Consider the following 13536-nt stretch of genomic DNA (forward strand, 5'->3'; position numbering starts at 1 on the left):
AACAAAACTTCAGTCATCTATGTTGTGTTCATGTATTAGAGTCACATCTGTTTGTCTGACATCTGATTTCTTAGAATCATAGTTACTGTTGTTATCTTCTACAATTCTAAAACTAGAACCCGTGAAACTTTATTTGGTGTAACGAAGTACTTATTTTTTTCTTTTTTTTTTTCCCCCTTTTTTTTTATATATATTAAGACAGGTACAACAAGCGGATAAGCAATGTGCACTGCTCTGAGCCCGAAGGCACGTGGGCCTGGCCTCTCTGATATGCATCAGTACAGTCAGTGGCTTGCAAGTAGACATGAGGCCAACTTGTTGCCGATGAAAGAGGATTTGGCCCTGTGGCTCACAAACCTACTGGGTAAGATACAGTAAGATGGAAAGCAGATACTGGGCAGTAGGAGAACTCTATACACTGTTAGCTGGGAATTCAGTCCTTCAGACTTCTTTGTGTTTCAAAAATAAAGGTAGTTATGATTAGGTAGCTACCTCCACATAGTGCTGCTTTTGGCGAGGTCAGAAAAGCTAATAAGTAATTTGCCTCCACAGTGTTTCTGTGAGTAGCATAATTGAACTTTATTATTCATTTCATGTTTATTTTCCCTGAAATGTCCTTTTAAATGTTCTTTTGCATGTGTTTTCTGTATTAATACCATTAAGCTGAATGGTGCTAATTAATGCCATCAACTCTGTCTTCCATTTTATTGGTAGGCCTCCTAAAGAGTATCAGTGTACTGTCTGTCTTGAACATGGAGCCATTAAATAGTTCTTTGCTGACCAAGCAGTCTAGTGATTGATAATTGCCACCCAAGGCAATGCATGCTAGGACTTGTGGAAGCTTGTGCATAGAGGGGTCTGACCTAGTGGCTGCAGCTGGGACCTGGGGATTTACTGATGGCAGCTGTATGTCTTGGTGTGTGAAGCCAAAACATGTTGACGAAAGAGGATGCAAATCAAAAGCCAAGAAAAAAATCAGGTACACGTGAAGAGGAGCGAATGAGAGTATGTCCCTGGCAGGAAGAAGAGAGACAGTTCTTTGGGATATACGACTCATTCAAGAAGGTGGAATTTAGAAACTATGAGCCAGGAAATAGTATGTTGTTTGTTGAGAACATTCAGGGGAAAATGGCTTTTGTGTGATCTCTGTAAGTCCAAAGGATTCTACCAAAGAAATACATGGCTTGCACAATACCTCATCCGAAGGGAAGCGTGCCAGCAGTTCCTCTCATTAAACAAAGAGAAAATATTTCAGAGGAGGTGATGTTTACATGAAACTCTTGTTGATGTTATTTTGGAGGAAAATTTGGATGAGCATTTTTAAATTTGGTGTGTGTGGTTTTGGGGGTTCTGTTTTTCCTGGAAGTCTGTTTTGGTGAGACATAGGCAGTGTCTTGTCTTGGCAAATGCTGTAGCTGAACCATCTCAGTGATATCGTACAATAATAGAGTATATCTAGTGCCTTTCATCAGCACGTTCTATGTTGCTGTATTTTTTTTTTTTTTAAGAGGAGCAAAAGTATCACTGTTAGGGGAGGTGCAGTCAATAAGTACAGTGTCAGTAGAATGCAAGAACATAGTATTTTGCAGGTAGGCGATACCCATTTTGGAGTTGGAATAGTTATGAATCTGCAACTGCAAAAGTGGCACTTGTTTTAAATTACATCTTTGTGTGGTACTTCCATTTAAATTAATGAGTTTTGAATATAAAATTGTCTAGGCAGTACCAGAACAAAATCCAGAAATCCCGACTTTTCATTCCAATTACCACAAGACAGCAATCCAGAAGACTGTTTTTTGAATCAAAAGCAGCACATTCCATTAAGGATTTAATATATTGTTTAAATGTTTTAAACAATGACATTGTAGTGAGCCACTCTAAAACAAATAGAAGCTTGTTTGCAGTTCATAACAGAGTTCTCACAGTGACAAGTTTAGGAATGAGGTCACTTTTTTAGCAAGAAAGTAGCAACCAGCAGGAGGTTCTGAAATGCCAACTATAATTAAAAATCTGATTTTTCATATGGACACCAAGTTCTGCACTGCAGAACTAAATGGGCGCAACCTACTTTTAATTAAGCAGCATACACAGTTCATTTGCTTAATTCGTTCCCTCACACCTTCTCACACCAAGCTCTACTTTTCTCAGAGTTTGTCCTGAAGAACTAAAATTACAGCAATTTGTTAAACTGCTTTGAATTCCTGTGTAGACATTGTTATTCAAATTAATAATTCAATTAAGGTAAAATTCATATTCAAAATAAATTAAGTGTAACTGAATTAAAGTTATTAATATAAATATATTAACTCAGAATTCAAATTAGGTTTAATTACTGCATCATTTAGGTTAACTTTAATGAGAGGAGGGACACGTGAGCACGTTGCTGTAAGATAAAATAGGTATGAATTTATAGCATGCCGTTGCCTTGTTGTACAAACCTGTTTGTACTCTCTCACTTTTCAGCATCCAAAAGGATAAAAGGATATGCAAGGCTCTTTTGTTTGTTTGTTTGTTTTGTTGTGGGGTTTTTTCCCTCCATGGGAGAAATAATGTACTTTTGCATGAATGGTCAGGGGATTTTCATGTGCGTGGATGTGCAGATAACACAGAGCAGATAATATTCTGTGTATCCTCACCCTGGTTTGCTCTGTACTGTAACTTGTGTAGCCTCATTGTGTCTTTATGCCAGTTCTAATGCAATAGGATTTCTCAATTTATAAAGAAAATTAATATGCCCTTCAATTAATTTTTGCCATGTTGGTTCTTGTTTTGTTTCATTTGTATTTTGTTTGTTCATTTGTATGATGACTCAACAAGGACACGTAATCTTTTCAAATAAATGCAGATTTAAACAAGTTGATAGTATTTTAGGCAAGAATAGGGCTGAACCTCTTTGAGGTAGTTTGATCAACTCCTGGTGTTTTTGGAAATTTTTGTGGAGGGGCAAATATGCCCTACACAGTGTTACTGGAAGTTAAAATGGTGACAGTTTTGCAGCAGCAAAGCCTGGTGTGGGTTCGAAATTATAAACTGGAAAACATTAGAAGGACATTGCACTTTATAACATGAATGAAGAGTTTTGATATTAGATGGAAATCAGGCATAGCTAGAATTTGACCTTACCGAGTGATGAATTGGAATACTGAGATACGTGGTACAGCTGGAAAGTAACACTGTAAGAATTTTTAACCCTGAGACTTTGGACATTTTATTCTAATTTAGCATGGACTTTGTTGTGGTTTTTTTAGTAATCACTAGTACTTTTGTACGCATTTTGCTAATTATTTTTGGAACTGTGTCAGAGAAACTTGGAACTTCCGAGAGGACGGTTTGTCATTACAGCTCCATTGCTAAATAGATATTGGCTGCCTGTATTCTGGGGGCTGGAAAAAGGACATCACCAATTAAATCGATGTGTCAGATGGGATTGACTCATACAATATTGTACATTATAGCATTCTCAAAGTTGGACATGTCAGCATTGCGGGGGTTGGGGTTTGCATGCTGGAGAGGAAGATTGGAGCTATGGATGTTGTGTCTCTTACAATCACTTCCCTCTACTGAGCTCTGATGGCTCGGTCGAATGATCCTTGCAGTGGCAAAGTTAAGGAGATGTGTTGACCCAACTGTCTTGCAAATCATGATCATCTCTCAGCCTGGTTTTTATTATGTATAGAGCCAGTGAAGCACTCAGCAATGCTTTCACTGCCGCCACACTCCAAATTTGGTAGAATGTGTATATACTTATTTCAGTAGAATGCTCTCATGGATACTGAAAACTTCTGTTCCACCTTGAGCAAGCTTCACATGGGTTAGCACAGCTGGGCCATAGTAATCTTCTAGCAAAGTGGCAATTTGAAAGCAAATCGTGTTTGCTTGTCTGCTGTACTCTCCAGCACTGTCTTGTTTTCTCTTGTGTGTCTGCAGAGGCGAAAGGATTGACATCAGGAGGAGTGGGCCTCATCACCAGTCTGTAGTTTAGGACAGGTACAGAGGGATGTACCTCTCTTCCCCTTTGGCTATTGTGTAGAGCTCTGATCTTTTTTCCCCATTCCTGGAGCCCATTTGCCATCTGCAGAGGGTTATGATATTGTAGCTTATTCCATCTAGCTTCATTTCGCACACTGGACCAGAGAACAGACCTGTAAGATGTGCCTGGGTACACGTCTGGGCTCCACGGTTTCAGTGCTGAGGCCTCTTCCTAACAGCAGCTCATAGGAAAGGAGCTGGAGAATGCAAGATGCTGAGGAATTGGACATGTAAACATTGAATGTTGTGTGACGCATGTTAAAGTTGCTTGGATGCAAAAGTGATGTAGGCTTGGAGAAAAGGAACAGAGAGGTAAGGATGTTAGGAGAGGCATTGAGTTGAAGACCAAGTGTGGAATTTAAAGGTGTGTTGAAGGAAGCGTAAAGTTTGGGGAATGATGGGTGGGAAGTCTTCTGCAAGAAAAAACTGTCTGTCTTTGATTCTGAATTAAAGCAAAACCTGCTTCAGCTTGGTGTTCTTGCTCACCTAGTTGTCTAAGAGGATTCTGTAGCAGTACCTTTATTTTCAACACCGGTGTGTTCAGCTCAAGCCAGTGGAAAATGCAGATTTTAAATACCTGAATATCAAGACATTCATGATACTGGTACTTCTAGTAATTCTGCTGGCACTGATGCAGTTTTTTATTTAGTTGAGTGGCTTTATAATTATTTTTAATAACAACATGCCTTTGGGATTGTTTATATGTCTGATTTCAAGTAAGTGATAGTGTCTCAATGCTATCAAAACTGTTTCTCTTGCTGTCAGCTGTCGTAGGAAACAGAGTAGCCTTGTCAGAAAAGAACGAGTTTTGCATGTGCATAAGATCATTGGCCTTTGTTTTCTTTAATTTTATTGTGTTTTGTTATCTTGGGTTCAAATGCCACACAATTTGAGAGGGTCAGGAGGAGTTGTTCCACTGGTGCCTCAGTGTTGTAGCTCATCTTTCTAGTGACGTGTTTCAGGGATTCACCCGAGTGAAGTGTTTCTATTTGTAAACTCATAGTTTTGGGTTACCACTGAAGCGTGCAATTAAAATAGTCGATTGGCTAGTTGTGAGGCTGGACTCGGTGTCTTGCACTGTGGTTATTAAGCTAAGTGTAGGAGAACTCGGTGCAATAATAGAGCAACCAACTAGCTTTTGGTACTTTGTTTTAGCCTTTGAGTCCCTCCACTGGTCCCTCCAGTGCCTTCTGAAGGCCCTGGTGGTCTGAGACGGCCCTAGGGAATGCTTCGTCTTTGGCCTCCTGGGCAACCACTCTGGGCATGGGCTCTTTTTAGTTATTCTTTCACAGACCTCCCAGTCTGGTTGCATTAGGACCCCCAGGACTGGGTGGCCTTCTAGATAGCTGCCCACAGTTTCCAAGTGGTAGGTGTTCAGGTGTAACAGTTTGTCTTTTTAAAGGGCATCTGGTGGTTGCGGTAAAAGAGAGGGTAAGCAATGCTTGTGAGGTTTGAGAAAGCCTTCATATTCCTGGGGTTTTTTTGGTCATACTTTTAGTGTTGTTTTTTTTATTATGCTTAATGTTATTACCATTCTATAAAAACATTGCAACTGCTTTCTTGTAATTATAGGGGGAGTTATACATTTTTAATGGAGTTTAATGTTTTTTCCATACAAATATACAGAGCCATTTTTTTCCTCGGGCTATGAACATTACTCTCATTTGAATCAATACATTTCAACTGTTAAATATGTCAGAGTGTCTGTTTTAGCAAAGAAATGCCACCTTTTGGAGCCATAAAATACAGTGAATTGAAAGCTGACACCTAATATATTTTTCATTGGATACAGATGTTCAATGCAAAACTCATTCTTTCAGCTTTCATAAAAGGGAACAGAACTAAAATACTCTGGCTTAGTGTAGAATATGTAGTGACCAAACTGCTAATGCAATTCAGCATTTAAAATAATATAAATGTATTGTGAAATAGCAGAAGAAGATAGAAGAATTTTCCATGTCTGTGTAAAGAGAAAATACCTCTAAATAGGTTTTAGGTTTTTTTAATGCTTGACCAGTGAAACAATAAATCTATAAATCATAGGGCAGTATAGATATGTAGAATGTGAACATTTGAAATATTGAAAATATTTGAAATACCCTTTTTAGAAGTAAATGAGTCTATTCTAAAATGCAATACTCTATTAAAAATAAAGCAGTTCCCATAACGTAGTCATTTTTCAAATTTGGCTTTCTGATGGCTTTATACCTTTTGCCAAAAAAGCTGATGGGGAAGATGGGAACATATGTAGGCTAGAATGGTGATGAAGTCTTTTGAGGTGCTGAGATGTTCAATTTTTATATCTGTGGGCTATTATAGTTTCAGTCCTGGCTTCAGCTGAGCTGGAGGCACCGCTAAAATATTGTCAGTTATGCACGAGCTACCACTGAATGTCTGTAGTGCTGCTACTGCTCTTTTGCCTGGAGAAGTCATTTAAGTATACAGCAGCTATGAAGTGGGCTATATGGCAGAGAGAATTAAGGGGGAATAAAAAGGGGGAAAAAGCCTTCACATTAAAACAGATATTTCTGAAGTAGAAATGTGTTAGAAAAAACAAGTTTAACTTCAACCAGAAAAAAAAAAAGTCTACTGTTATATCTGAAGACAATTTGCTGCAAAGATCTTTATCTTAATCTTTGATTTTGACTGACCAAACTGGAAAAACTCACAATTTTTTGCCCAAAGGATGCTGAAGTATCTAACAGTTTTCAGGCAAGGGCCTAGAGAAATGAACTTTAGTTTATCGTTTTTGTAATAATATTGCTTTATAATACTGCTACATTCAGTGTTATAAGTGACATTGACTGTCAGGTTACAATGTACTAGCAATATATTGCAGAAGTCCAATATTAATTTTTTATTGTCTACTTCATTTTTGTTACTTTTGAATGTTAGTTTTCCCCTCTCTTCTGAGTGAAAAGGTATAGAAAAGCTTTACTTCTTTTTTCTAAATCTAGTTTTCCTAGGTTTTCTTGAGAGAAAAATGTTGTGAACCTGTTCTAAACAGATAAATGTTTTCAGTTTCCAGACATCTCATGCAAAAATAAATTTCCTCAAGCTGACTAGAAAAACACAAAAACCCTGGTTTAGTCAGGCAGCTGCTTGTTGGTCAAAAATCTGTGGCAAAAAAGCCCCGACCATCAGTGGGCAGAATTCTTGTCCTGCTTGCAAAGAAGCTGTTTTTTTGAGTAGCAGGAGTGGATCTGGATGGGATGAAGAACCACTCACACTTCAGATTTTTAAATTTTTTTTTTTTTTTTTGGTAGGGTAGACTATTTTTACTGATGATTGCTGTGTAAGAGCCTATGAAAAATGAGTTGATAGTGTTATTCCTGTTCCCAAATTACATATGTAAATATCACCAAAAATAAATAAATCCTGTCTTAATAGGAAGAGCAAGAATCAGTTGTTGATGCTCTCTTGATATTAGCAGAAGTTAAGAGGGCTGAAAAACTCAGCTGCTGGTCAAAAAAGTGTCCAAAGAAAAGGCAGATTTTCCAGTAGAAATGTGAAAATTGAAAACCTTCAATAACAAATAGGAATATTTTTACCTGGAAATGATGTTAAGATGCTGGAAGTTTAGTTTAGGGTGGTAAATGATTCCCTTCTCATGTGGCCTGTCCAGCCTGGTCAGAATGCACATCTTGTCGTGGGACTCTTGTGAGGTCCTGTGCCAGGAGGATGTCATTACGGTGTAGTGGAAGGAAGGTTGTCTGGTCTGCCATAGCCAGGGAGGATGATCTGTGGCAGCTGAAGTACAGCATCATCTAGCATGATAATAATTGATATATTTTGAAATCAGACTGTTTTGGCTTTGTTTTTTGGGTGAAAATTTTAATCTGTGTGGCAAGTAGATACATAACGTGGAATTTCACTCTCTCCCTCTTTTCTAACGAACCTAACTTTACTTCTGAAAAAGCTCTTTCAAAGGAGCATTTCAATCACTGCAGTATTTCGTCAGCTTCTTGCAGGATCAAGTCTTAAAGTCTTTTTAAAAACATGCAGTCCTTCCCTTCTTGACATGGTTTTCTACTTCTGTTACAAAATAAGCTGCAGTAGTGTTAGCAACTCTTACACTATAGCTACCCACACATGCTGGTGTAAACCATTTACCTGCTCTACTCTGTCTTTTAAAACACCATGTTAAAAGCACTGGAATGTCATAAGTAAAATGAGATATGGGGAGTCAGATGCGCTAGGATTATTTTTCAAATACCACATGCCTTCCCAAAGGAAGCATGTTATTTTTGAATAATTTGCTGTATGTCTACCAGTAAAGTAGTAGTGAGGTTATTCACTAAATATTCAAAGTAATGGAAGTTATTCAGTTAAAGCGTATTTCAAATCAATGTCAAGATTTCTATTGATTTCTCTTTTTCAACAAATGCAGTCTATGCTATTGCACAGTTTCTGCCATGTTAACTTTCTGTTTGCTGTTCAGGTAGAGAAATAACAGCAGAAACCTTTATGGAGAAATTGGATAATGGTGCCTTGCTTTGTCGGTTAGCTGAGACCCTGCAGGAGAAATTTAAAGAAAACAGCTTTGATGCAAACAAGCCTGGCAAAGTAAGTGTTGGTAAATGTTCTAGCATGTATTATCAGTATCTGAGGTATCTGACTGTTTTGGTACTGAACTTTTTTGCACAGTTAAGAGATTTAATTTGTGAAGGCTCTGCAAATAAGCAGAGAGGCAATTGCTCCATGTAGAAAAATTACAATATAAAATCAGGGGAATTAATACTTCTTGGGTAATTATTAAAGTAACTATGAGAGGAAGTTACTCAAAAAATGACTTGTAACATGTGGCGGATAAGACATAGAATAAGATCTAGCAGTGCGATGTGGTAGCTAATAGAGAAAACGTGATCCTTGTATTTATTTGCAAGGGAAATATTAGGTAGCTGTGGGAGGTGCCTTTTCCTCCATAAACAGCTCTAGGGAGGCTAATAATAAAATTCTATAGTTAGTTTCGGTGCCTTGAGTTTAAAGATCCTGTTGGTGTACTTGAAGGGGTTTAGTAAAGAGTTGCAGGGATGATGTGGAAAATGTGAACCTTCAGAAGATACTGAAGAGCTTTGCAAAGATCAGGTTAAGATCTTGCTGGGCTGCAACCTCCCTTGAATTTAAATGATTTTCTTGGGACAATCTTATTGGGAGAAATTAAAGAGTGCAGCAAGTTTCTTTTTGGCAGAAGTTAAATTAAATGGTTGACCTATACATTAATGCATTTACTGTGAAACTGTTTTTATTTTCTATGTTGAATTCGGATACATCTTCATTGAAAGATGAAACAGGCAAATACACAGCAGGTAAAAAAGAGCCCAAGAGCAGAAATCACGTAATGCATCTTCTATTCTTGATGTTTTCATAACTAGTCTGTACCAGAAATTAGGGCACAGCATAAATTTTATCAGCAGCTCTGAGAACTGACAGCCTTGTGTCAACTGCAGCTGCATAAGTTGTTTTTCTTGGTTCCAGGCTCCTAACTGTTGTTGCAGAAGAAATTGTCTGGACTAAGACAGGCTTCGTTTATTTAATTATTTTTAACCTTCTGTGGGTTGGAGGGGGTGCAGGGGAGTGTTGTTTGCTTGCTTTGGGTTTGGGGTTTTTTTTTGTTGTTGTTTTTGGTTTTTAAAAGAAAAAGGAAGAGATAGCTGGGAAGAAAGATAAGAAGTAGAGAAGGAAGGAAGCCTTCTTCCACAAAGGAGGAAAAGACAGCTGGAACTCATATTTCATATTTCAAATTATGATCAGGGTTTGGTTAGTAGAAGTACTGGATGACTTCTGAGTCCCTCTTTATAATATGGTCCAGCTTGTCTTCGCCTAAGTGATAGCCTGTTAGTGTCATGGCAGCTCCCAAGTTGACAAAACACTTACAGCAGTCTTTTCGACTGAGCCTAGGAACTAGCTAGGCAGAAAGAAGGGTTACTTCGTGATTTGGTTTTTTCCCTTAACAAACAAACAAACAAAAGGTACCATTATTGACAAAAACTACTAAAAGCTTCCCTGAATACCCAGAAGGTAAACTTGGCTACATAGTTCTAACACGTTCCGTTTTCATATCTTGCCCAGCTGGCGTACTAGAAAATCAATTCAATCCCAAAGTGTAAAGCATTTTTTTACAGACTGACATCTCAGAAAGCCAGGTCTATTTAATATAAAATACTCAGAAAAAATAATAGTCATAAATTCTACTACATAGTTCTAGTGAATATTCAGAAATTCAGACAATATGTTTTTGTTAGGTATCGAACTACTGCTTTTTGGGGGTTTGGTTGTTTTGTGGGGGCTGGCATTTTTTTTTTAACTCATCAGACTTTTATCTGGTGGTGGCTCATTTGGAGAGAGCTACCATTTGGAAAGATAACCCAGAAATGTACCAATGTTTGGTACATCTGTGTTTTGCCACTGAAAAGAGGTAGAGCTCTTTTCTTGTATTAACTTCCTCAGCTGAGAATATGGCCTTCCTTACTTCAATTAGCTGATCCCCCTTTTTTTTTTTCAGCCCAAGTTACATTAGAAGCCAATTAGACATTTGTAATCCCATATGTTGTAATTACTTAGATTTGTTGGTCTTTTCTTTGTCAAACTGGTATAACAGGCTATGCAATTAAAGGGAAAAAATTCTGCTCCACTGCTATTTTCTCAATGTATATTATTTCATAGTTAGCATAGTAAGAATTCAAAGAAATGGCAGAGCAATAGATTTGTGTCATTGTAGACTATTAGGGAGCTATTCATCCTTTCAGATTTTAATTCCCTGTGTAGCAGTCCTAGGCAGCAGGACTAGTCCACACATTGGAAAATCTGACTTGTGCCAAGGAAATTTATAAGAAGATTATTCTGTATGAAATTTAGCATAGTAAGAATTCCACAATCCTCCCCTGAATCATTATTGTGCAGTCTGTTAATAATATATGTGGAATTCTGAAGCCATTTGGCCATTTCTCTGTGCACAGGAAAACAGAAACATTATGGTCTTTCACCCAGGTGCCCCGGTGACTTCACTGGCAGCTGGAAGAAGCTGCTGACTTCTACAGAGTTCAGCCTCTATCAAAGTAGATAACGTGCTTTTATATCTATATATGTAACTTCTAATTTTTTTTTGATAGAAGCAGACTGATATGAGTGGCTGCCAGAAGGATAGGCTTGCAGGCAGCACCGGGTTGCAGCTGAGTGAGGGAGACAAGATAAGGCTACAGATAGTGGGGGGGTGGGCGTGCAGGTGGGTGTGAGGGATTTTACGAAGTCCCTCCACAAGCTTTTTCCTTGTATATGAACTACTTCCCAGATGGAAAAGCTCCATAAAATATTTTGGGTTTAGTTTTGTCTTAGAGGAAGATGATATATCTTGTTCTGCTTGATCATGTACTACTGATCATGAATTCACTTGTGCAGCTCCTTGGGGCTGTCTGGCCAGTTTAGCAGCTGTAGCGACACGTGTAAGAAGGCGTTAGAAACTAATGCTGCATACACTGACTCATCAGTTGTTTGCCGTAATTCCTTAAGTTCATATTGCAATACTCTACAGAATGGCAGAGGTTAAATCCTGTTGCTTCTGGGTTAACCGCTTGTGCAATATGTTTCTAGTCACTGTCAGTTTTGCAGTTTGTTTCTTAACAAAACTATCGTTCCCTTTCTTATTACGGAGGACTGAACTTTCTTCAGCTTTCAGGGACCCCCTAGGTCAGCGTCAGCCTTTCTGAGTGTGGAATAAATCAGGAAAGCATAAATCAAAAAAGTTGTGCTTCCCAAAATGCCACGTTTTCCAAATCTGGAAGGAAGATGGTGGTATTGTTATAAACACTTCCTTTTTGTGTCATGTGGAGACACTTGCGGATACTGGGGACATTTCAGAAGAGTTAGGAAACTACTGGTAATATTACTTGGGAATATAGCTTTAAGAAACTGGAAAGGAGATTGCAAGGTGTGTGATGCAAAAGTAAAGTCTTCTTTCCTTAAGAGTCAGAGGAAGGCAATGAAAGAGTAACTTTTTATGAGTGAAGGAGATCAGTGGAGTAGCTTTTTATGAGTGACTTGAGTAGGTTAGGGTTCTTCAGTGTGAAAAGAGGTAGCATGGGGGCATATGATGGAACCTGCAAAATCAGGAATGGCATGGTAGGTGTTCAGTCTTTTCTGTACCAAAACTATGGGACATCGAATGAAGCTAGTAGGAGCCAAAGAAACAAAAGGGGGTCCTTGTTTATGAACCAGTTGGAAATTTCTTGCCAATGAGTTTACCTGGGTTCAAGAAAACACTGAATAATGTAATGGAAGGCTGAATACACAGAAACCCCATCTAGATGAGGAAGTCCCCATAGCTGAAAATGGTTGGAGCTTGAGAAAGTAGTGAGAGGTGTAACATGTTTGCTATGGGCTTCGTCTTCCCTAGATGCTTACTTATGGCCAGCCTGGGTTAGATGAACCTTTGGCTAACCCAGTAGGGTCACTTATGTCCTGTGAATTACTGCTTCTTGGGGTTGAATACCTTGCTGGTTGTGCAGATGGACGTGGACAAATGTCTCCTTTCACTAGGGTCAAACTTCAAAGAAATTATTTTAAATTAAATATGTAGCTTTTGTTCTATATACAGATGCCTCTTTAGGACTGAATCCCTACAGCTAAAAATAGCACCCGAGTCACGCTGGTATCTGTTATCCAGGGGAGTAATGTGTGATGGAGAGCACTGGAGTTTGGCAGCCTCTGGTGCCATTTACGCAGGCTCTGGTCATTGCCCTTCTGAGCTTAATGCCATAATAGGCATTTTTGGGTATTCGAATAGATGCTCTGAATGCGTCCTTCACCAGTCTAGCTCCCTAGGCCTGTGGTGTTTTGTTACTGAATGATTAACAACTCAGTTATTAAAAGCATTTCAGTTTCTGAAGGTGAGGCATTTAACAATTGTTCATTTCAAAGGCTGCGAGGTGCTAGGTTCTTTTGTAAATCCCAGAAGACCATGTTCTTTGTTGTTAAGCAGCTAAACCATGCTTCAAAACCTGATGATTCTGAAAATGTTGATGTTGTATCTGATCCTTTGAGAAAGAGAAAAAACTTTTGAGTTTTAAATGAAAATGGAAATTTTAAACAGGGAGGGCGGTATTAGACTGGTGTGACTATGCTATATTTTTAAAGGAGTAATTTTTTCCCCTTTTTGGAGATTTTTACAGTCATAAATATATCTAATCGTGTACATTTATAAAATGACAAGGAGATGACTGGTATCAATCTTAATAAATGCTCAAGATTTGTATGGTAGTAAGTTGTTGGAACTACCTGCACTGCTGCTGCTAATGATCTACTGTCTAGAAACTACAGACTTATTATTATAGCAGGAGTTATTCCGTAAAAGTGATTCAAGTCACAGGATGCCATTTTGTAATTTTCTCCCATTGGCTTGGATTTCATCTCCATGTTCTCCTGGCAGTATTTTACTTTTCCTGACAGATAGTTAATTTGAGAATTTCACAGCTGTACAAACAAATTCAAAGCATCAAGGCATGTGCAGTA

At 38.3% G+C, this 13536-nt stretch overlaps 1 protein-coding gene across 2 annotated transcripts in view; it reads left to right on the forward strand.

The window, feature by feature from the left end:
- Window positions 1–222: 222 nt before the first annotated feature.
- GAS2 (growth arrest specific 2) overlaps window positions 223–13536 on the forward strand; it is an 86296-nt gene continuing 72982 nt past the window's right edge. For both annotated transcript variants that reach the window (XM_075713111.1, XM_075713112.1), the window contains exons 1-2: window positions 223–364; window positions 8471–8595. In XM_075713111.1, the coding sequence (XP_075569226.1) occupies window positions 223–364; window positions 8471–8595 (267 nt within the window). The remainder of the gene's footprint in view (window positions 365–8470; window positions 8596–13536) is intronic.

The sequence above is a fragment of the Pelecanus crispus genome, chromosome 6 (genome assembly GCF_030463565.1).
Source record: "Pelecanus crispus isolate bPelCri1 chromosome 6, bPelCri1.pri, whole genome shotgun sequence".
Lineage (NCBI taxonomy): Eukaryota > Metazoa > Chordata > Aves > Pelecaniformes > Pelecanidae > Pelecanus > Pelecanus crispus.